Source organism: Lagopus muta, chromosome 10 (genome assembly GCF_023343835.1).
Source record: "Lagopus muta isolate bLagMut1 chromosome 10, bLagMut1 primary, whole genome shotgun sequence".
NCBI lineage: Eukaryota > Metazoa > Chordata > Aves > Galliformes > Phasianidae > Lagopus > Lagopus muta.
In genome coordinates, this window is record NC_064442.1 from 81,309 (window position 1) to 105,796 (window position 24,488).

At 43.4% G+C, this 24,488-nt stretch overlaps 2 protein-coding genes across 5 annotated transcripts in view; one reads left to right on the forward strand and one right to left on the reverse strand.

The window, feature by feature from the left end:
* Positions 1-78: 78 nt before the first annotated feature.
* Positions 79-10,372, forward strand: TUBGCP4 (tubulin gamma complex associated protein 4). The gene is made up of 18 exons (XM_048956922.1): positions 79-191; positions 263-391; positions 926-1,048; positions 1,513-1,566; positions 1,988-2,044; positions 2,565-2,644; positions 3,052-3,250; positions 3,575-3,740; positions 4,591-4,715; positions 5,365-5,415; positions 5,864-5,969; positions 6,319-6,426; positions 6,658-6,796; positions 7,217-7,394; positions 8,332-8,466; positions 8,740-8,856; positions 9,239-9,378; positions 9,699-10,372. Exons 1-18 carry the CDS (start codon positions 114-116, stop codon positions 9,709-9,711), a joined length of 1,998 nt encoding a protein of 665 aa, XP_048812879.1. The 5' UTR covers positions 79-113; the 3' UTR covers positions 9,712-10,372.
* A 143-nt stretch (positions 10,373-10,515) lies between these two features.
* Positions 10,516-24,488, reverse strand: part of TP53BP1 (tumor protein p53 binding protein 1) — a 36,896-nt gene continuing 22,923 nt past the window's right edge. For all 4 annotated transcript variants that reach the window (XM_048956916.1, XM_048956917.1, XM_048956918.1 and 1 more), the window contains 10 exons: positions 23,097-23,383; positions 22,598-22,777; positions 21,977-22,398; positions 21,669-21,860; positions 18,276-18,479; positions 17,765-17,968; positions 17,173-17,267; positions 12,734-12,933; positions 11,429-11,574; positions 10,516-10,854 (listed from right to left, as the gene is read on the reverse strand). In XM_048956916.1, the coding sequence (XP_048812873.1) occupies positions 10,667-10,854; positions 11,429-11,574; positions 12,734-12,933; positions 17,173-17,267; positions 17,765-17,968; positions 18,276-18,479; positions 21,669-21,860; positions 21,977-22,398; positions 22,598-22,777; positions 23,097-23,383 (2,118 nt within the window). In that variant the 3' untranslated portion in view covers positions 10,516-10,666. The remainder of the gene's footprint in view (positions 10,855-11,428; positions 11,575-12,733; positions 12,934-17,172; positions 17,268-17,764; positions 17,969-18,275; positions 18,480-21,668; positions 21,861-21,976; positions 22,399-22,597; positions 22,778-23,096; positions 23,384-24,488) is intronic.

Here is a 24,488-nt window from a genome sequence, read left to right on the forward strand (position 1 = left end):
CACCGCCCTAATCCCCGCGGACCGAAGCGCCGCCCACACCGTCTGCGGGCCACCGCGCAGACGCGCCCTTCCCAGCGGCCCTCGCGCGGCGCGGCGCGGCGCCCGGCGGCGCGATGATCCACGAGCTGCTGCTGGCGCTGAGCGGTTACCCGGGCGCGGCCTTTACCTGGAGCAAGCGCGGTGGGCTGCAGGTACAGCCCGGCCCCTCCCCCTCTTCTCCCATTTCGTTTCTCTTCTCCTTCACCGCTCTCTTGTCCCGCAGGTGTCCCAGGAATTGCCGTTCTTACACCCTAGCGAGACCAACGTTCTGAACCGCCTCTGCCGCCTCGGTACCGACTACATCCGCTTCTCCGAGTTCGTGGAGCAGTACACGGGACACGTGCAGCAGCAGGTGAGGCTGCAGCGGCGCAGCGTGGACGATGATCTGCTCTGCCGCTTCTGCCACAGAGCCGTCGGTGCGGCTCTGCGCCAGCGCAGGCAAACTGACCGTCCCGAGCAGGGCTCTGTATGGTTCTGCGTGGTGTAAATGCGAGCGGGTGCACGACTGCTTGTGTTGGAAGACGTGACGGAGCGCGGAAATATCATTCCTAGGGAAGGGAACGTCACGTTATAATTTCTGGTCCCTGCGGTTCATCAGGAGTTGTGAATAACGTAGGGATTCGGGAGGCATTCGTAAATACAAACGAACACCGAATTTAACAGTGCTGCCGCGCGTGCACCATTCCCAACTCCCGCATGCATCCACAGAAGAGCTAAACAGCTCTGTTTGTTTTGTTATGTTTTGTTTTTTTCCTGGACGTTTTATGGTTGTTGAAGGTGCACTTTAGAGTGTTGTGACCACTGGCTGCTGGTGCAATGTTGCAGGAGGTTCCATTACTCGTCAGACCTGTGCTGAGGACCTGAGGATTTTATTGTTCTGTTTCAGGACCATCACCCATGTCAGCAAAACCAGAGTGGATTGCATGGCATTTATTTGCGAGCATTCTGTACAGGTCTTGATTCAGTGTTGCAGCCGTATCGACAGGCACTGCTTGACCTGGAACAAGAGGTAAAGGAGAGGGACCTGGGGCAAGAGGCTGTTTGCTGCTGGCACATTGTGGAAGCTTGTCATTTTTGCCATTACTGTATTGACTAAGTGGTAGTAGCTAAAGAGACAACAAGATAGTTTTCTTTTCACTTTGGGAATGGCTTTCAAATTACTCCTGTGAGATGCTATTATAAATGACTGTTAATAAGCTGTCATTCCCTTCCACATACAATTCAATAAATGCCCCATCAGCTTTGGAACCTGATGCTGTTTCATACTATCATGACTTCTGTTTTCAGTTGTGAAGGTTCTGATAAAATCCTCTGGGGCTTAGCAGCTGTTCTGTCTTAGGTACTGTTGTCATCCAGTGGTTTCATTAAAAGTTACAGCCTACATAACATGATACAGATCATAGAGCCAGACTTGCCTTTTTACTTATCCATGCCATATTTTAATTTTCATTAATTGTTCTGTTGTTCTTACAGTTTCTGGCTGACCCACATCTTTCCATCTCACACGTTAATTATTCCTTGGACCAGGTAATGCTGATGAACCTGTTCATGCTAATGATTATTCTTGTCATTCTGTAACATGTCTAATGAGAATGTGAGTGGTATAAACAAGGTTTAGTCTTTCATCCTACGTCATTTCTCCTTAACAGCTCCAAATTTATAGTCCTGTAATCATAGTTAGAGGTTCACTTGCACTTTGATGCAATGCACAGCTCCTTTACCCTGGCATATTCCTCACAACTTCTGTTTATTCTGAACTGCAGCTGGAATACAGTGGCCTAATGACCCTTGGTCCAAGTGAGGATGGACATTGTTTCCAGTGATTTTAGGGTCACTGACAGTAGTTCCCAATTTGAGTGGAAAGCATGCTAACAGTTTGCTTGAACTACTGTAATCACCTGTTGTCCACGCTTACCTAAGTGTAACTTTTCTCCTTCTTGTGCTGCAGTTTCAGTTACTCTTCCCATCCGTGATGGTTGTGGTGGAACAGATCAAGACTCAGAAGGTACGGCAAAATTTTAGCTAGTCTCTCTTAGCAAGTTTCCTCTTTAGCTGATAAAGTATTTCCTGCTTTCATCCCAGAACTGAATGCTAGGAAAGAATCTGGTTTCAGTTATTGTAAGTATTGAATGCTTTACAAATCTCTTTACACTGGATTTGACTTTTTCCTCATTCATTATTAGCAAGATGCATTTTATAATCACAACACACTTCAAACTACAAGATGCTGCTAGTTGGAATTTCTTCTTTTCTGATTTTGTTTTCTTCCATGCTCACTTGAATTAAAAAAAGGAGTAGCTAATGTTTTCAAAGTCTTGAGAGGCTTAGTTTTCATCTAGGGAAGCTTCTGAGAGAAGCTTACATAGAAGACTTATTTCTCCACTACACAGAGTATGTTTAATCTCTCTTTCTGTCAGACCTGTACAGTTCTTCATGTTAGCTGGAAATGTAGCGTTTAAATGTTTGAAATAGTCAGTACAGATCCAAGTAATAGTCCTACTCTAACCACTTGTTTCTTTTTGTAGATTCATGGATGTCAGATTCTGGAAACTGTCCACAAACATAGCTGTGGGGGGTTGCCTCCTGTTCGCAGTGCTCTTGAAAAGTAGGTAGATGCAACAAAACTATTTTGTTTGTACGTAATACCTGACATTAGTATCAAAGTGTTTTCTTACTTGTGAAAGCAGATGATGCTGCTCAAATCGGGCCTGTATGATTTAAAAGGACAAACTGTCACAGTATCCTTTATTTATCTAAAACAGATTCATGGCAGGAACTAAGGCTTTCTACATATTTGGAAGTCTACACAAAATGTCTTGGATACAGCAGACATTGTGTTCATCCTTTAGAAAAATAAATTTCACTGGGTGAATGTTGTTATGTCTGTGTGCCCTTGGGAAGAAAGTAAGCACCAAATTGCCTGGCTGATCAACAGGACTTTCCAGAATAATGTACAGTAAGGTTTTGATTACTGTGTGCAGTGGACCCACTGTCTGTTTCTTTTGATTTCAGGATTCTGGCTGTGTGTCATGGAGTCATGTATAAGCAGCTCTCTGCCTGGATGCTGCATGGATTGCTACTAGACCAACATGAAGAGTTCTTTATCAAACAGGGCCCTTCTGGGAATATCTCTGGCCAACCTGAAGATGATGATGATGACCTAGGAATTGGAGGACTTACAGGAAAACAGCTACGAGAGCTGCAGGACCTGGTAAAACTGCAAGTTGTAGCTTGGCACCTTTAGTCATCAGGTGACTGAAGAGGAAGTACTGTCTTCTGCTTCAGTGCAAATGATACAAATGACCAGTCATTCTCGAGACCCGACCTCACGTTGCATAAAATTAAGTGCCTTCTATAAACAATCTTTGCTGAGAGAAGATTGTACAAAGGCAAAAACAAGTTAAAGCTTTAAAAGGCCACAGAAAACCAGTTACTTTTAGTATACTCTGATACTTACTACTTTTCCTATATAAGCCTGGTTTTCTCAACCTCTTTCTCTCCTTGTGCTTTCTGTCTTGTCTCTGGTGTCTGACAGCGCTTGATTGAGGAGGAGAACATGTTAGCTCCATCTCTGAAACAGTTTTCTCTGCGAGTGGAGATGCTGCCATCGTACATTCCTGTGCGAGTTGCTGAAAAAATCTTGTTTGTGGGAGAATCTGTACAAATGTTTGAGAATCAAAATGTTAACCTGACCAGAAAAGGTAAGGAGCATTTTATGGCCTTCACTCAGCTGTGAGAGACTGACAAGTATCTTCCGAAATACTGTATGAATGAATTATTTAACAGTCACTGTTAAAATGATCAGCTTCAGAAAATACACATGGCTGTGCCAGTTCAGAACAGTGGTCCAAGTGCTCTGCTTCTGATTGAGTGCTAGGGAAGGATGTAAGTTCAGCATGAGTAAAAAATACTTAGTTATAAGTAATAATAAAAATAAAAAATACCAAGTTGTAAGTCATTATCTCACTCTGGAGAAATAAAGCCTCTGTAGAGGTCATGTTGCCTTTTGAATTTCTGTGCCTGAAGGGTTCAAACAATTACAGGAGGACATCTTGCTGTGACTAATGCCAGTGCAGATAACAAAGAGCCAATTGAATTGGACTACTTTGTTCTGTTTGTGAGGGGTGGTTTCAAAAATAACAAATTCCCAAGTCCAAGCGGGGATACAACTGAGAGGGACAGAGCATGTGGAGAATCCAACCAACTGGGTAATGCAGCAGAAAAGTTCAGGGTTCATAGATCTAGCTAAGTGCCAGGAAAAAGGACTTTGTTTGCATAGAAAATCTTTTCCTTCCTTCTTTTCTTCTCTCCACTTAGTCTTTTTTTTTTCCCCCTGTCTGATACTGCAGCACTGCCACATCAAGTGTCTGTTGTGTATTTGCAGTACTGCCTTGTACTTGGTACTTCAGGGCCTCCACAGATCTACATTCCTCTTGTCTGACATGACATTGTGCTTCCTGGGCAGCCTCTCTGTCCCACTGTGCTGGAAAGGGTCTGCACTTATTTGAATAGGATTTGTTATTGTCCAGAACGTTTCTCATTGTTGCACAGGCTCCATCCTAAAAAACCAGGAAGACACTTTCGCAGCAGAACTACATCGACTCAAGCAGCAGCCACTCTTTAGTTTGGTAGACTTTGAATCTGTGGTTGACTGGATACGGAGCACAGTTGCTGAGGTAAGGATCCCAGGTAGGATAACTATACAGGTTGAGGAGATTTTGAGTTTTGTGAATGACCAGGAGAAGGAAAGCTGTTTACAATAAATTAAAACAGGATGGTGGGGAAAAAAGGTAGCTTTCATTTTCTTATCAGGCTTAGTGTCGTGTTATTCTAACTTCTAATGATACAGAGACTTCAACTAATACCAGTAATTTGCAGGGAATTGTAAAACATTGATTGTATCGCTTATTACAACTTCCAGCCTTTATGCTGTGATTGTGATTGCATTATAACAGTTGGCCTTTTACTTAAACAAATGCTTTGTGGGGTTTTTTTTGTTTTGTTTTAATTTGGGGAAAAAAGATGAAAAACCAGAGAACATAGGAGTACAGAAAAGTGAGGACAAGTAGGATTTGGTTGAATTCATAAGAATTTGCTTTTTTTTTTTTTCCTCCATGCATCTTCATGTTTCTTACTAATATGCATGAAGAATATTCTAGTTAGTAGCATGGGTTGCCCACTCAGAAGTCGTCTTAGCATGTTCCTCTTTTGTTTTATATACATTTCATATACAGTTATTTTAAGACAGTTATTCAGTAAAATTCAGTAAGTTCAGATGTGTCTGAGATTTCTTGCTTTATTTGTTTTTTTCTATCTTCTCACTAGCATCTTTGGAAACTCATGGTGGAGGAATCTGACTTACTAGGACAACTGAAGGTAATGTTACTGCTAACTTGTTTCTGCAAAAGTAGCTTAAAATCAGTGATGTGGGATTTCTTGTTTGCTTTGTTTCTTTTTTTTTTTTAACAGCCCTTTCCCAGTAGATGCTTTACTGTCTTATATTTTGTACTTTCTTCTTTTAGGTAACTCTGTTTTCATTTCCCAAGATCTCAAGCATGAGTACAGTGATATAACTTGGTCAGAGGCAGAGTTAGAGGAATAGATGTATGTGGTTTTGTGCTTTGCATCTTGGAGATTCATTGTATTGCTTGCAGCGCATTGCACTGTAGACTTTCTGGCCACTGGATGAAGTTCAGAGCCTTCCAACTGTGTTTGAAATGACAGAAGTTGTCCAAGTAATTAAAAAATAAATGTTATGAGTTAGAATGCTTACTCTTTCTGCTCAGTTTTTTATATGTTTACATACAAAAACTTATCTAAATAGATTATAAAAGACTTCTACCTTCTGGGAAGAGGTGAACTGTTTCAAGCCTTCATTGACACTGCACAGCACATGTTAAAAACACCACCCACAGCCGTAACAGAACATGGTGAGTGCTGATTACTCATCTACAAAATGTCCTCTCTGTGCTCTGGCAGGAAAATAGTTAAATCCAATGCAGATTTCCCCATCTTATCCTCTGGATGTTTTCATTAGTTTTGAAAGAGCAGCACTTCTAAATTACAGTGTATTACACATTGGGCAAAAATAACTTTCAGTAACAAAAATAATCTTTCAGTAACTTTCAGATGATAGGCTTCTCTCCCTATCGGAGTGGAGTTAAAGTAGTGGAAATAATGTTAGTCCGTTATGACCCAATGTGAATAATCAATAGGTGCAAAATAAGCACTGTCTGTCTCTTGAGTATTCTGTTAATGTTTGTGTTCTCTCTCTGTCAGATGTCAATGTTGCATTTCAGCAGTCTGCTCATAAGGTCCTGTTAGATGATGACAACCTTCTTCCTTTGCTTCACTTGACCATTGAGTATCATGGAAAGGAGCATAAAGGTATCTATTTGCATTTTTAGTAATGAGTTAAGAGGGATTATGATAATGACCTTGTTCTATAATCCTCTTACCCTCCCATGGAGTAAAGAAATACTGTTTTCCTGAACAGCCTTGTGTGATACCTTAGCCTGCTTTTCCTCTTCCTGTTCTGTTCTTTCCCTCTTCATTCTTGTCTGGAAGGCTTACCTTGACTGGGAGGACAACTTAACTAAGCACCTTATCTGTTTTCAGATTCTTCTCAGACTCGCGAAGGGCCTTCCCGAGAGCTGTCTCCACGTGAAGCCCCTACGTCTGGCTGGGCAGCTCTGGGCCTTTCTTACAAAGTTCAGTGGCCACTGCATATTCTCTTTACTCCTGCTGTTCTGGAGAAGTAAGTACTAGGTATTGCCTTTGTGTCTGGAAGTTACCTGACATCAGGCACCCAGTATTTTTTTTCCATTCCTAGAGAGAAAGGTAGGGCTTTAGCACTTTAGCTTGCTCCCTGAACCTTACTTTTTCTACTTAGTCGTATTGAGGTACTTGTTCCAAATAAGATCATGGTAAATCTGTCAGCAAAACTGTCAAAACTTTGCCAGCTCTTTTCCAGTAATGTTAGAATTACTTTGTATTTTTTAGATTAATAACCACTACAATCAGAAATCTGTTACTCTGAGATGGGCTGTTACTTCATCTACACTGTCTGTTGGCAGGCAACTGCCTGCTATTTCTCTTTCCAGTCTTGCACTGTTGTGTTCTCCGGTACCCAAGAAAGAGTTCTGTCCTAAAACAACTTTGTTGTTTTTGACTATAGGTACAATGTTGTGTTCAAATACCTGCTCAGCGTGCGACGGGTCCAGGCAGAGCTACAACACTGCTGGGCTCTCCAGATGCAACGTAAACATCTGAAGTCTAACAGAACTGATGCCATCAAGTGGCGTCTGAGGGACCACATGGCTTTCCTTGTGGACAATCTTCAGTATTATCTCCAGGTCAGGATTAAACAGAGTTGAACTTGTATTGCTTAATCAAGAACTGATAGAAGGAGGGAAGGAGCACTGAAGTTTTAAACTGTAACTTTTTTTGAGTTCCCAGAGTCAGTGCTACAATTAATGGTTAATGGATGTGTGAATCGGTAGTGTTTTACGTGGTAATGGAAATGCAAATGGCTCTTTATGGCTCTTTAGCGCTACTAAGGAGTTGTGAGGAGCCCCGCTAATCCCTGAAGCTGAATCATTAACATACCATCCTGTCTTGGTTTTCTGCCCCTTGAAGCGAGCTCTGCTTTGTTCAGTGACGAGTTCTTTTGGATGGTTTTCTGTGTTTTTTTAGTTATGATTTTTTTTTTTAATTGAAAGAAGCTGCTTTCTCACTTTGAAACCTAAACACTACTAAACAGTAGTAGCATAATTTTGCTAGAATCAATTTGTTAATAGCTACAACAGTAGAAACTAGGGAGGCCTGACTTTCTAGAGTAACAGCTTGAGTTCTCGCTCTGTAGCCTTTGCCCTGATGAGTACATGGTGCAGGCTTTTTGTCATTGCTGGTGAAAATTCATAGCTAATGGTGGTGACTATGTTGAAAAATAGTGCTTTGTATCTGAGAATGTGATTAAATAGTGTGTGTTCTTCGTTTCCATAGAAACAAAGAGGAAGTATAACTTCTGGAACAGCCTAAGAACTTTTTCCACTAGTTAGAAAGCAACTGTTTGTCTACTTAGTTAATATTCAGGGATTGATTCTTTTCTCCCTTATTACTCTACTGTTGTTGTACATAGAGCTCCGTCAGTGAGGCAGAGAGAAGTTGATGTTCAGCCTCTAGTGTAAGAGTAAGGATAGGGAAAGCAAATTTCTTACACAACTTCTAGCTGGTCTGAGGTACTCCTGTTCCTCAAGGAAGCTGTTAATGAAGATTCTGTGTGTTCATCAGGTGGATGTACTGGAATCTCAGTTCTCACAGCTTCTCCAGCAAATAAATGCCACACGAGATTTTGAGAGCATACGACTGGCTCATGATCATTTCTTAAGTAATCTGCTGGCTCAGTCTTTCATCCTCCTAAAACCTGTAAGTAGATCGTGCTTTCACTTTTTTCCCCAAGTTGTTTCAGGGATAGGTAGAAGCATGCAGCTTTTTCCTTAAGAAAAAAAGGCCTTTGAAATGCCACAGTTGCTTTAACATCTTCCTTAGTGACTGCTGAAAAACATAGTATATCATTTTGATTATGAATGCTTTAATTTTCAGGTACTAAAAAAAAAAAAAAAACAAAAAAAAACCCAAACTTCCTCTGAGGCTGAGCTCTGTATGTAACTGGTAACCTGTACTTCTTTTTCCATACAGGTTTTCCACTGTTTAAATGAAATCCTGGACCTTTGTCATAGTTTTTGTTCTCTGGTAAGTCAGAATCTGGGACCGTTAGATGAGCGTGGAGCTGCACAACTCAGTATTCTGGTGAAGGTAAATCTCTATTGATCCGGTCTTGTTCATCTCCCTTGCAACTGTCTAAGCTTTAACTTTACTCCTATTCTACAGCTGTTTTAAGTGGAGATCAGACCTTCTGTGTGAATGCTTACAATTACTTGAATTAATCAATAGCTCCCAGATAGGAAAAACTCCACATCTCCACCCGCACAGAGGGGAGATATGTGCACAGAAGTTACAAGAATCCTCTTGAAATACAAAGGATGTAGATTGTCTGGCTTTACCTCTCATTTTGGCTACCTAGCACCTAATTCTTTTGGCTGACAGGTTACCTTATAGCTGACCACTAGCAAGTCTTTCGCAGTGATACTTTTCTTCAGGCTACTCAATGATTGAACAGGTTTCCTGTGATTTGTAGGGGTTCAGTCGTCAGTCATCACTGCTCTTCAAGATTCTCTCTAGTGTTCGAAACCATCAAATAAACTCTGACTTAGCTCAACTGCTACTTCGTCTGGATTATAACAAATACTACACACAGGCTGGAGGAACCTTGGGCAGGTAGGAATGACTTCAGGGGCACTTGCAGAATTATCTTGAGACACTTGAAATATAAAGCATGCTAACAATCATAATTAGGCAGTGTTCATTTCATAAGCCAAAATTACTGGAAGCAAAAGGCTGAAGAGTACTGTGATACAGAAGTAACAAAACCGGACTGACTTGGCTTCTGGTTTTCACATGTGCTTCCCCCATTGTTTTGAACTACCTGCTAGTTAATGCTCACTGAGAAATGGTGACATGTGTTAACAGAGGGGTGCTCCGTGAAATTTGTTAATATCAATTTATTAATATGTTAATACTGCATCCTTTTCTTGCAGTTTTGGGGTTTGAGCACTAAGATCTTTTCTTCAAGCTGCAACCAACAGCAGAATGAGCAGTGAAGCCTGCACAGTTGGCTCTTGCCTAGTGAAGCACTGTCAAAAAGAACTGGCAGGAAGCACCACCTACCTGCAACTGCCCAGTGATTACAGAAAGCTTCTCCATCTGTTCAGAACTAGTGCAAATATGCTTTCTGCAGCCTTCATACACTCATAAGTGCTTCCAGAGAGGCAGTCTATGCTTCTTCAAGAAGTGGGGAAAAAACCACAGAAGGATGTTTTGGCTGTTCAGTTGGATTGCGATGCTTGGCAAGCTGGAATATGCAGGAAGTAGCCTGTCATCCTTGACCACGAATGAAGTTTTAGCTTTCTAAAGAAACTGAATTTGTCTGTTGTAAACCTAGTTCCCTTTTCATTTCCACTTTTGTATTGCCTGTCTGTGCTGAGTTGGGTTAATACCTGTATAGCCAAAACAGGAGGGAAGAAAAATAAAAAGTAGCCAAAACAAAACAGTACTTTGTCCTCACAGTTCTTACCAGTTGCTTCAGCAATATCTTGTTCCAACAAGTTGTAGCAGTACACAACATTCCATTCTTCCAAAACACAAGAGGTGCCGGTGCCCTGAACTCTGTCATAGGTCCATCCTTCTGTAAATAAAATCTTCCACCTTTTCATCCCTTTGTAATTGACTTTTTGTGTTGGGGTCAGGTTTTAGAGAAAGTAGAACATTTAAGCTATTCAGCCCAGACAAGCATAAGCATTTCTTTTCCCTCTGCCCTCATTTAGGCAAGGCAGATAAATGAGGAAACCGAATAGCTAACACAAGAGATTGAACGTTTATTTCATGATAAAAGTTCAGCAGATAAAACTATATACAATAAAACATGCACGCTGTCCAATTCCACAAACATTTAAAACCTGATTAAAACAGTCTGCACAATGATGGGGCAGCAGGACAAAGTTTCAGCTTAATGAGGGACATAATCATGTTTGTATTTTGGATGCTTGTTGTAGCCTACTCTCTCTCCAGCAATAAGGCTCTGGATCACCCACTCTTGTGAGACAACAGGCAGCCTTAATGCCTCTGCGCACTTCAAGACAACAGCTGGGCAGGAAAGATCAGTCACCACCACATCATAAACACCCAGTGCAATATCTGTGTATGAAGAAAGAGATGCTGGTCAGGTAAAAAAAAAAAAACAAACACAAAACAAAACTCTTCCTTGCAACAGCAGAGAAGTCTGTTTAACTACCCTACTACCATGAATCTCCTTAGCATCTCCCATTGCTAGCCTATGAATTCCTTTTGTTAGAAGTTAAGACAAGCTATACAGCAGCACTGGACAGTAAAGGATTCCCCCTAGGGCAGACAGAAGTTAACAGAAAACCAGTCACCGAGATTACAAGCAGGAGCAGACAACCATGCATTCTGACCTCAGGCTGCAGTGCTAGGACCTACATGCCATACAGAGAAGCAACATACAGAAGGCCCAGGAGCAATTCTTTAAGGCTGACAGCCTATATCCTGAATTGCTGCACTGTATCATTCACTGGAAGGCAGAGCTTCTGTATGTTATCTAAATTACATTCGGGCAGAGAGCTAGTGTCACCATTTTGCCTTACTTTATGCTTATAGACATGCTTGCAAATGATCCTAAATGATTTTTAAAACCATACTAGAGAGCAGAGCAGTACAAGATTTCCAGCTACTAGAGAAAGCCAATGAGTACCTTTGTTGCTAGCATTTGAAAAATGCTGTTTAACAGAAGATGCTCCACCAGTCATAAGGATTTCAGACCACAGATCCAGGAAATTCTGCTGCTGATCTGATACTAGGAGAACCTTCAGGTTATGGAATGGGTTTTCTCGTGGGTGCCTGTGCAAGAAATGATTGCAGACTGTTAAAGATACCTGATAATCTTATGGCTTTCCAATACTTTAAGGGAACTAATAAGCAGGAGGGAAAAACAACTTTTTACATAAGTAGACAGTAACAGGACAAGGGGGAATGGTTTTAAACTAAAGGAAGGAAGGTGTAGTGGATGTCAGGAGGAGGGTGCTGAGGTGCTGGAGGTTGCCCAGAGAGGTTGTGAATGCGCCATCCTCAGAGATGTTCAAAGCCAGGTTGGACGGGGCCCTGGGTAATCTCATCCAGTACTTGATCTACCAGTTGTCAACCCTGCCTGCAGCACAGGTTGGAACCCAATGACCACTGAGGTCCCTTCCAACCCAAGCCATTCCACGATTCTATGATGACCCCAGATTTTATTTGAGGACCACTGTTTACCTCCCCATGTCAACTGATCAGCTCCCATATTAGTACTTTTAATATCTTAACAGCACACATTCCTGAAATACCTGGAACAATTTTCCTCTACTTACAGATAGTAAACAGAGCTAGACCACACTGGCAGTGTGTGCACATATACATGGGGGTATGCACATGCACGGGTGCAGCCACCTGAATGCAGAGTTCGGCTAGTCTCTGATCCCGAACAACCTATTTTGTGCATACCCAAAACACCTCAGTTTTGATAGAGCCAAGCAATCTACCATCAGTCCCCAGACCAAGAAATTCCAGGGATCTGACGTCTGCTTTTGTCTGCTTGCCACCATCTCCAAGGAGTCTCGGAACAGAACAGTGCTTAAGTTCTATAGAAATGCCAAGAAAGTATCCTGAACTCAAAACATGCCAGTGAGAAAGTTAAAACAGTATTGCACTCCAAGCTATTAGAGAGTCCAGCTAAGTGAGCGGGAAGTCTTGCCTAAATTTCATGTTTCTTAACAGACCAAAATCTCTCTCTTCTTGAGAGACTCTTTTTGTACATACAGCAGGCAAATCCACCTTGGTGTTGGAGCCACATCCAAGGAAAAGAAACGGAAATGCATTTCTATACAAATGGCAAACACGGAGAGCAGTACTACAGACACCTTCAGTACTTGCAATACTCAAAAGCTTACCAAGCATAAGATCTCCCTTTCCTTAAATCCTTAGCCTGTGCACTTACATCTTGGTTATTACTTATGGCACTTACCATTCTAGCAATTTTTGCTCCTGCAGGCTGTACCCAGCTGGCAAAAGGTAATTCCGATAATTCTGAAGCTGGTTAGCATGACAGCTATCGTAAACCCAGATATGAGACACGCAAGGGATCCCTCGGGCAAGGCACAGCAAGTATTTCCGTGTTCGACAATGCTGATCCGCAATTAAAAGACACTGATATGCTGCATTACACTTCAGGAGAGATTAAAAAAAAAAAAAAAAAAAACCATGTGAACTGGAAATAGAGTGCTTGGAAAAAAGCCTTGAAATTATCTGCAGCTGAACAGCAACAAAGAAAACAATCAAAACACTTTTCACAGCCTTATTATATGAGAAGTGAATTCAATTCACAGACCACAATAACCTATTCCAAGCTGTGTAGCACATGTAAAAACTCCACCTATTGCTTTTGTATCATATCTCTCTCTTCTACTTGAGATAAAGGAAGAGAAACATCTTTTAAACTGTGAACTAAGTCAGTAAAGACAACTCTACCCTCAGGCAAGACACTCCAAAAACAGTTTACATTCTTATTAGAAATCAGCTTTTTTTTATTGAGGAAAAGTAAAAATAAAAAATAAGTCTATAATTCGCCTTGAAGTCTGCACAACATTCTTCTGGCTTTGCCTGCAATCTTATGCTAAATAAAACTTCAGGAAAAGAATTGTAAACTAAACAAAGAAGTTAAAGATTTATTCTGGGTGCTATCATTACTCATAGATTCTGCCAGCATCACTACATCAACCTTGAATTTCACATAAGATTAGGATAAATCCTTTGTATAGATTTCGATAGTAAACTTCAATTACTTGATCTTCTGGATATGTAAGAATAAGTCCAGTTTATCAAGTGCGATGCTTGACAAAAGTTTAATAGACTACAGTACTGCTGATGGTACAACTATTTCTCAGCCTTGAGAAAAGAAGACAGAGGGGACCTGATCCAGGTCTATAAATATCTAAGGTGTGAGGGGCAGAATGGTGAGGCCGGACTCTTTTCAGTGGTGAGTGGAGACAGGACGAGGGGAAACGGCTGGAAACTGGAGCATAGGAAGTTCTGCACAAATGTGCGCAAGAACTTCTTTACAGTGAGGTGACGGAGCACTGGAACAGGCTGCCCAGGGAGGTGGGGGAGTCTCCTTCTCTGGAGATGTTCAAGACCTGCCTGGATGCCTACCTGTGCTACCTGGTGTAGGGAACCTGCTTTGGCAGGGGGGCTGGACTCGATCTCTGGAGGTCCCTTCCAACCCCTACAATTCTGTGATTCTGTAACTACAGTATCACTTTTAAGGCCTTCACCAGCTCTACAGTGAATCTGTATTCTGGTAGCATTACTTTGAATCTCTGAAGTTAATTGGCCCATATTACTAAGAGTCACTCCTTTATAGGCAGCTAACCTGAACACAACAAATTTGCAGTAGATTAACTGCCATTTTATGTGGTGATCAACTGCTGGGTTAAGCTGATCCGTTATAATCTATAAAAGCAGCTGACATTCAGTTTTCATATTTTGTTATATGCATAGATACACACACGAGTACATAAGTATGCATGTATTGTGTTTGAGATTCAGACAGCCAATATGAACTTCTGTCCTTTTTGTTCATCTAGACAGTGATGCTTCTCCTGCGGCCAACAACTCAATGTTGAAGTGGAGACCAGTGATGAGTGGCATTCCTCAGGGATCAGTGCTATTTAACAGCTTTGTAAGCAGCACTCACAGAGGAATCGAGTACACCCTCAGCAAGTTTGCAGATGACACTAAGATGTGAGGTGCAGCTGACACACAAGAGGATGCCATCCAGAGGGACCTGGACAAGAGAGGCAGGCCCAGGCCAAGCTCATGAAGCTCAACAAGGTCAAGTGCAAGATCCTGCACCTGGCTGGGAACAATCTCAAGCAGCAATACAGCCTGGGTGAAGAATAGTTAAAAAGCAGCCCTGAGGAAAAGGATTTGGGAGTACTGATCGATGAAAGGTTCAACATGAACCAGCAATGTGCGCTTGCGGCCCAGGTGGCCAACCATGTCCTGGGTTGCATCAAGAGAAGTGTGACCAGCATGTCGAGGAAGGCGGTTCTGCCCCTCTACTCTGCTCTTCTGCTACCCCACCTGGAGCACTGCATCCAGTTCTGGGCCCCCAACATAAGAAGGACATGGAGTTGCTGCAGCAGATCCACTAAGATTAATTAGAGGACTGGAGCACCTCCCTACAAGGAGGGGAGGAGAGAGCTGGGGCTCCTCAGCCTGGAGAAGAGAAGGCTCTGGGGGACGTTATAGCAGCCTTCCAGCACCTGAAAGGGGCCTAGAGGAAAGCTGGGGAGGGAATTTTTGTAAGGTCACATAACAACAGGATGAGGGGAAAGGGCTTTAAACTGGAAGACTGTAGTCTTAGGCTAGGTATCAACAAGAAATCATTTACTGTGAGAGTGGTGAGACACTGGAATTGGTTGCCCAGTGCAGTGAGGTTGTGGGTGTCTCCTCCCTGGAAGCACTCAAAGCCAGGCTGGATGGGGCTGTGAGCAACCTAGTCTAGACGAAGGTGCTGGAACTAGGTGATCTTAAAGGTCCCTTCCTACCCAAACCATTCCATGAGTCTATGAATTCCATTTGTCTGTTCTGCAATCTGAAGTTTCCTCAATATATACTGACTAACCACTTCACATCGTTCCTCAGATGAGAGGGTGTATTTCAGCTGCTTCTTGATGCCTGGTCAGACTGACAGCTGTTTTTCCATCATGAGTCATTAATTGTAAATCTGTTGCTTTTCAGTTTCAACTGTCATCACCCCATTATATGTTTCAACAGGAGCTATCCTACTCATCCCATTTTACTTGATTCCTACTTAAACTAGGCAGCATTTCTCATGGAGACAGAAACTATCTCTAGCTGTCAAGATACCCCAGGTAATGCTTAAGAATTATCACCACTAAATCACAAAAGTTTAATTATTCCCTCCTATAAGAACTGTGTTTAATTTACCTGCTACTCATCAGGAAGTGCCAAAAAGGGAAAAAGAAAATGAAAGATGAGGAAAGAACTCTATAGGAGCTCCTTCCTCTACATCTCAACCACCACCTCGGCTTACCATTACACAGCCGAGCACTGACACAGAAAAAAAACAACTGTATTTACAGAAAAGAGAAAATGCCTAACATACATCTTGACTAAAATAACTCAGTTTCTCATTGTGATGCTGAAAACCACTGTGGATGGTGCTGCTTCTCAAGAGAAGCCTCAACGCTGAAAAAACATGCTGACAAGAGTCTCATGAAGTTTAACAAAGGCAAATCTTAAGTACCTCACCCAGGTAGGAACAACTCCAACACAAGTACAGTCTGGGGACTGATCAAGTGAAAAGTAGCTTTGGAGAGAAAAAACATGGAGCTCCAGGTGGAAGACAAACATGAGCAAGCAAAGTGTCTCTGCAGCAAGCCAACCAGCATCACTGACTGCATTAGGAAAAACATAGAATCACAGAATCACTCAGGTTGGAAAAGACCTTGAAGATCATCAAGTCCAACCACAACCTAACTCATACTACCTTAACTCTAACAACCCTCTGCCAAATCACATCCCTGACGCCACATCCAAACGGTTTTTAAACATATTCAGGGATGGTGGCTCAACCAGCTCCCTGGGCAGCCTATCCTTGTGCTTAACAACCCTTTCTGTAAAGAAGTGTTTCCTAGTGTCCAACCTAAACTTACCCTGGTGCAACTTGAGGCCATTTCCCCTCATCCTGTCACCTGTCACCACTGAGATCAACCCCACTCTTGCTGTAAGCACCGTTCAGATACTGGAAGAGAGCAATAAGGTCACCCCTCAGCCTCCTTTTCCCCAGATTGAACATCCCCAGTTCCTGTCACAAGTCAGCCCCAGTTCCACGTCATGAGTCAAGGAATGTTATCCTGCTGCCCTATGCAACACTAGCAAGACCAGATCTGTAAAATTAGGTTGTACAGCACGAGAAAGATAGACATCGAAGTAGCTCTCTTGGCTGGACCTGCTTCTAAGATGATCTAGGAATTGGTGCATATGACATACAAGAGATTGAAAAAGCTGGACTTGTTTAGACACATGAAGAGATTAAGTTGTCTCACCAATGCATATTAATGACTGGAAAGCACACAAGATACAGACAAATAATATTTGATGATATCCACTTAAGACAAGACACAAATTTAAATACAGAAAACTCTATTTAAAAAAAAATATATATACACACACACTTTTTTTAATTAAAGCAATAAAACACCTCTGCTCAGAGAGGCTGTGCAATCTTCAGCCTCAGATATTCGCCTGGACAAGATCCTAAGCAACTTGCTCAAGCTGGTCCTGCTTACAGCAAGGTGCTGGAGTAGACAATCTACAGAAACTCCTAATCACAACTACTTGGACTACTGTTCTATAAATTAGTGAGCAAGCCTTTACCTGTGTTTCGTTAAAGTCTTCCAGGATATAGCCAGCTCCTGCTCGCAGCTGCTGTGCTATATAATGTTTGTTATACGGAGTAATCTCTAAGAACTCTAAAACAGAAATAGAAAGTTAAGATTTTGGCTATAATCCACTCACATCCACAAAAAAAAAAAAAAAAAAAGAAACGACTATTAGCCTAACTAGCCAAGTAAGCACCTCATGGCTTTCTGCATGCTGAAGTTCACTGTGTAGAACACACCTACTTCAGCAAAGGCAAATTGCAGCAACCCATTCATACTTTCAAGTCCCCATTTTTCCATCGCTTATCTCTCAAAATCTTGCTTCTCATATTACATTTTTCTCAAACTGCTGGTCTCACCTTTCTTAGTTTGTGCAGCCTTATAATCTGATCATAAACTGATACAACATCATATATTTCAGACTGTAAATTCTCTAAAACAGACTGAGTCTTAGCTCCTTTCTGCAAAGCATTAAAGAGCAAAAGAATAAAACAAGCACTCACAAATGCCCGACCAGACTGCATCCAGCCCTTTTCCTACAGCCACAGCATTCCACTTGAAAATACAATGGGTAAGGTTCACCTCACCTTCTTCCTCCTCACTACTCCCTGCAGGACCATCTGAAGGCTTCAGGCAATTGGCCAGTTTGTCACTGGGTGTTGCCATGGTGAGAAGAAAGGCATAGCCCAAAAAGAGAGTCTTATTGTGTGGCAATGGTCCATGATGGTCCTCCAGTAGTGGGGGATCTATGCCTTCACAGGTACTCACAAACTCTCCTGTTTTCACAGCCCCTGTGGAGAGATGGAAGCACCACAAGTCTCAAGTCAGGTTCAGCACAAAGATCTGCAGAAGGATTTAGGATACATTCAACTTGAGTTACTTTACTAGAAACAGGTCTTGGTTAGGATTAGGCTAGGATAGATTGGTATCTTTTACCCTTATAGTTGCAAAAAGTCTTCAAATCAAAACTAGAGAGTGACTAATGGGACAATATTTCAGGTTACTGATAGGCTGCCAAAGAAAGGGACCCTTCACAGTGTTAAGTGTGAAGGCGTTTTAGGACTTATTATGCAGTAAGTTACAAAAAGAGATTCTCACCAGGCTTTACTGTTGCTGACTTACGGCCACGTTTAGCTGGGGATCTCTCTTCCTCAGAAGCAACAAGTTTCCTCTTGCCAGAAAGTACACCTGGTGGCACACGTGGACTTTCCATCCCTTTACGAGTGGGAGTTGTGCTACTACTGGAGGAGCTGGGAGAGACAAGGTTGCTGCGTCGCTTCCGCTTCCCCTCCACGAGATTATCTGTAATAGAATGTGAAAGTTAAACTAGTCACCTACTGCCACCTAATTCCATGACCTGTGTTCATCCAAAGATGGCTGAACTCTCCCTTCCCAATCTGTTCAGTCCAGCCAACCAGAGCTCCATGCATCTTTCAGCTATTTTCAGAAGAACCAAGCAACAAGCAGCATGGCTTCCTCCTCTTTGGGATTCTGCATGCACTGTTCCTGCCTTTTTCAGCCCTACCCATCAGAGGGCAGTAATGCTTCTTGCCCTTTACAGTTCAGCCAATGAGAGCACTGTGTTGCTTCCCACTCTTTCCAGCCTGATCACAGCATGGCGCTGCATTCCATCCTCATTTCCACTAGAGACCAGCACTACTGCTTCCCACCCTTTTCAGCCCAACCAGTGAGCGTGGTGCTGCTTCCTGCTCTTCTCACCCCAGAGTGCAGTGCTTCTTCTTGCTCTTACAGCCCAACCAACCATAGTATGGCACCACTACCTGAGTTTTCAGCTCAACCAACCATAGCACAACACTGTTTCCTGCTCTTCACATCCCAACCAGAACATGGCACTCCCTCCCTCCTCCCCCGTTCTCAGCCCAGCCAGAGCACAGCACCACTTTCCACTCTTTTCAGCCCAACCACAGCATGGTCCTACTTCCCTCCCTTTTCAATTGAGCCAGAGTGCGCTGTTGCCTCCTGCCCTTTCCAGCCCAACCTATCAGTGCACAGCACTGCACCCTGCCCTTTTCAGTCCAACCAGAGTGCAGTGCCACTTCTTGTTCTTCTCATACTAATCATCACAGAACGGCCAGGGTTGGAAGGGACCTCAAGGATCACAGATCTCCAACCCCCCTGCCACATGCAGGGCCACCAACCTCCACATTCAATACCAGACCAGGCTGCCCAGGGTCCCATCCAAGCTGGCCTTGAACACCTCCAGGGATGGACGAGGCATCCACAGCCTCTCTGGGCAGCCTGTTCCGGCACTTCACCACTCTCTCTGTAAAGATTTTCCCCCTGACATCCAACCCAAATCTCCTCTCCCTCAACTTCAAACCATTTCCCCTTGTTCTGCAGTTATCAACCTTTCCAAAAAGTTGATTCCCATCCTGTCTGTAGGCTCCCTTTAGGTATTGAAAGGCTGCAATGAGGTCACCCCGCAACCATCTCTTCTCCAGGCTGAACAAGCCCAGCTCCCTCAGCTTGTCTTCGTAAGGGAGGTGCTCCAGACCCCTGATCATCTTTGTGGCTCTCCTCCAGACCCTCTGCATCAGCTGTCTTTCTCAAATTGGGGCTCTAGATCTGGACGCAGCACTCCAGATGGGGCCTCACAAGAGCAGAGTAGAGGGGGACAATCACCTCCCTGTCCCTGCTGGCCACACCTCTTTTGATGGAGCCCAGGATACCATTTGCCTTCCAAGCCACAAGAGCACACTGCTGGCTCATGTTCAGATTTTCATCTATTAAGATCCCCAGGTCCTTCTCTGCAAGGCTGCTCTCAAGGACTGCTCCTTCCAGTCTGTATGCCCAAGTGCAAAACTCTGTACTTTGCCATGCTGGACCTCACCAGGCTCACCCAGGCCCACCCTTCCAGCCTGTCAAGGTTCCTCCTCTGAATGGCATCCCTTCCTTCTACCATGTCAAATGCACCACTCAGCTTGGTGCCGTCAGCAAACTTGCCGAGGTTGCACTCGATTCCATCATTGATGTCATTGATAAAGATGTTAAAGAGCACCGGTCCCAAGACAGAGCCCTGGGGGATGTCACTCATCACTGGCCTCCACCTGGACACAGAGCTAATGATGACCACCCTCTGTCTGCGGCCTTTCAACCAGTTTCTTATCCATTGAGTGGTCCATCCATCAAATCCACATCGCTCCAATTTGCAGATAAGGATGTGGTGGCCTTGTCAAAGGCCTTGCTCAAGTCCAGGTAAATGACATCGGTCACCTTCCCCTTGTCCACCAGTACCGTCACTTCAACACAGAAAGCCACCAGATTGGTCAAGCATGACTCTCCCCTGGTGAAGCTGTCATGGCTGTCTCAGATCACACGCTCATTCCTCATCTGATCAAGCATGTAATCCAGGATGATCTGTTCCTGGATCTTCCCAGGCAGGAAACATAGTACTTGTTCCTGTCCTTTACAGCCTGGAGAAGAGGTGCATCCTACACTTTTTAGCCCAATCATACCCACCCTTTTCAACCTAGTCAGAGCATGCTGCCACTTCATGCTCCTCTGATCCCAACCTACTAGATCACTGTGCTGCATCCCCCCCTTTACAGCCCAATCAGAACACAGCACCTCCTACCACTCTTTCCAGCTCAAGTGATCAGAGCACGGAGCTTCTTGCTTTTCTCATCCCAACCTACCACAGTACAGCACTGCTTCCCACCCTTTTTCAGCCCAACCAACCCATGTGCAATGCCTATTCCTGCTCTTTTCAGCAGAAAGCAAGCATAGTGCTGATTCCCACCCTTTCTGGTCCATCTAATTGGAGCACAGTGTCACTTTTTTTGCTCATCTCAGCACTGCTTCTCACCCTTTTAAGCCCAACCAATCACAAGATGTTGCTTCCTGCTCTTCTCATCCCAACCAGTCATAGCATAGCACTGCTTCCCATTCTCTTCAGTCCAACCAATCCATGCACAGCACTGTTTCACTTTTTAGCCCAGAGCACAGTGCTGCCTTCCACCCTATTCAGTCAATGAGAGCTCAGCACTGCTTCCCACTCCTCCCAGCCAAACCAACCAGGACGTACCACTGCTTCCTGCACTTTACAGCCCAACTGTGCAGTGCTGCTCCCACCCTTTACAGTTCTACTAATCTGAACAACACTGCTGCTCACTTTTCAGCCCAACCAGAGCATGGCACTACTTCCCACCAGAGTGCAGTGCTGCTTCCCATTCCTCTAATCCCAACTACTCAGGCAGCCTTAATTAGCAGACAGTGTCAAAGGCCTTGCTAAAGTCTAGGTAGACTACATCGACACCAAATGGTTCACCCAGTCATAGAAGGTGCTGATGAGGCTGGTCAGGGAGTACCTGCCTTCCATGAACTCACCCGTGGTTGTCAGGCCTGATCCCCTGGCTGCTCTGTAACTGCCATGTGATTGCACTCAAGATTATCTGTTCCATAACCTTCCCTGGCACTGAGGTCAGGCTGACAGGCTTGTAGTTCAAAGAACCTAAAAGCATCACACCTTACCAAGACTGATGTCAGCTGCCTTAGTCAGGGGGGTGACAGGTTCATAAGGACCTAGTCCAAACTGCTCTCGGAGCTTATTTCCTTGTTCCAGAGACAGGATCACAGCCATTCGCTTGTACCACTTCCTCTGGCCTTCCTTTTCAATGCAATAATATAGCTCTCCAGACTCCTTCCGGTGCCCCTTCACTACACCTGACAAGGCAGCAAATTACATTGTTAATCTAAGACACTCAGGTTGAAGAGCACTCATTTCTCACTGGATTAGGCAGCTTGAGAACTCAAGGACTGAGCTCAAGGACTACCCTTACCTGCACTGAAGTACTCATCCTCTGAGAGCGCAGTTACTTCAGTCTCCAATGGGATAGGGTCACAGAGCAAAATATCTTTTCCTAGTACATCGCATTCATATCCATCATCAAAGAGAAGTTTGTACTTCCCCGCTCCAACATCTTGAGTAATCATCCCAGAATAGAAGTACCCATTTGAAGACCACTTTGCTACAACCCTGAGGCCCACAAAGCTGCTCCCAGCAGATGAGTCTGCACAGTCTGAAGGACCAGCCACCACCTGTAATGGGATTTCTGGAGAGTCGCTTCGACGTAAGGCACAGAAGCCAGATGTGTCAGACTTCTCCCCTCCATCTGGTAGGCGAATTGTACGAACAAATGATTTCTCCTCAGGTGATCCTGTAGTTGAGAGATCCTCCAAAACAGGAATCCCAGCCAAATCTCTGGAGAAAACACAAAAACAGTCCCAGAAAAAAATTTACCAAAAAAAATATTTGTGCTACATGCCTGCTGCTGCTACACACTATCACTAAAAATTACCTCCTGAAACACTTAGTTCATTTTCCACCACATTCTGACAGTAGTTCCCTGTTCTCTTCTTCAACAATAGATTAAGATTACAGGCTCCTTTTCCCACAGTACCTTGTTCCAGTTGTTCGGGACGGTGGGCGGCCTCTTCTTCCTCGCCCACGAGGTGTCACAGGTGCTTTGCCACCCTGGCGAGGACCAACCATAGAGTCCTCCTCTTCCTCACACAGAAGTGCTGCTCCTGCCTGACTAACTCTGAGAGGAGATACTGGTTGACCAACTCCTTTCCTAGGGCTAGAGAAATCAAGAGTTCAGTTAACCATTACAAAAAGAGATGTAACTTCACTATACTCTCCCATATCTCTTAAAAACTCTTAAAGATTTTGCTCATCTTCTAAACTCCTGAAGAGCTTAAGCAAAGCAAAGCATCATGAGGAAACAACCACTACTTTTTCAAAAAAAAAAAAAAAAAATTGGAAAGACTGTTTCATTGTTTCTGTTCATCAACATAAAAATCCCTGGTTTAGAGTCCACCCTGCTTCAAATTCCACCCAAGCCAGCTGTTCACTTCTGTAAAATATCTTATCTCCCATTCTCGAGGCTCTACACATACCTTAGTTTCCCTAAGACACCTCTGCCAATGGGTAAAGCAAACTCTCCACTTTCTGTACCACACACTTTCCCTTTGACAGCTCCAGTGCCTCGTGCTGAACTGCTGCTGTGTGTGGCAGAGAGACTGCTGCTTGCTCCACTGGATGCGCGGTGGAGGCTTGAGGCCTTAGAAGAAAAGGAGCTGACATCACCAAGGTCCCCTGAAGTCAGTGATGAGCCAACTGTAGTTCTAGAGGAGGATGTGTCAGTCTCACACTCCTGGCACTCCACTACAGGCTCCTCAGTTTCCTTATGAGGAAAAAAAAAAAAAAAGTCACTGATGAACTTGCTAGATGGAAGCTCTGCGATCAGCAGGCAAGAGCACAGACAAGTTAAGAACATGTTCATGAGACTGAAAACAGCCAAGCAGATTGAGTCTGGACTGATCTATGGCGCACAGCAGTTCTGACCATATAGCTGCTCCTACACAAAGACATCACATGAAAAAGAAAGATAAAAAGTCACCAGAATAGAGGTTGGATGACTACAAATTCAAAGCCAAAAATTAGTAGGCTTTGAGTAATTTCCACCCTTTCAGAGTGGGAGAGCATAACAACTATTTGAGATAGTAACAGTGATTGGTTACTAACAAGCCAAGATAAATTTCCTGATAGCTAGTCATTTGGAGCTATTCAAGTTCCACGATGTGTGTCAACAAAATACTGATACCAAATGCTAACAGATGAATTGAAAGCAGTTATACAGCTGTGTTCACACAGCCTGTGCAAACATTTAAGGAAATTTAACTCTGTATTTTAATATTACAATAATTTCACATGTAGTGACAAGTATGAAGGCACAACTAACTGACACAATTTTTTCTCTTTATGCCATTACTCATTGTAGCAATGCAGCACAAGACACTTACGATTTTTACCTGTATACCTGAATAGCAGTAAAGTTTTATTGCTAGCAGGCCAATAAGATTACCATGTATATCAAATCAGCTTCTGTTGACTATTCTTTGAATTTCCCTTTTTTGATCTTTTCATGAATGAATGGCACATACAGCAACAAAACCACACTAAACATTGACTTATTTTTTTTGTGTTTTCTAGAATCTGATCCACAGGACTCAGAAGCCTGTGGACCATGGGTAAGAAGTAACACACTGAACAGCCTGAAACAGTTCAATTTTACAGGTAGATGTGATTTTTTGCAATCAGAATTTCTGCCCATTCTGACAAAATGGAAAGAATTCTGAAATAGCTAGAAGCTCAGTGAAGTCTTCTGTTCCATTCCTGGGTAATTAAAACAAAAAGTGTGCCATGAGAACACAGGAACAGGCACAAAACGCACCAACGCCACATAAAACCACACAGCTTTCCATGCGCATAGGATGGTCTACACATTC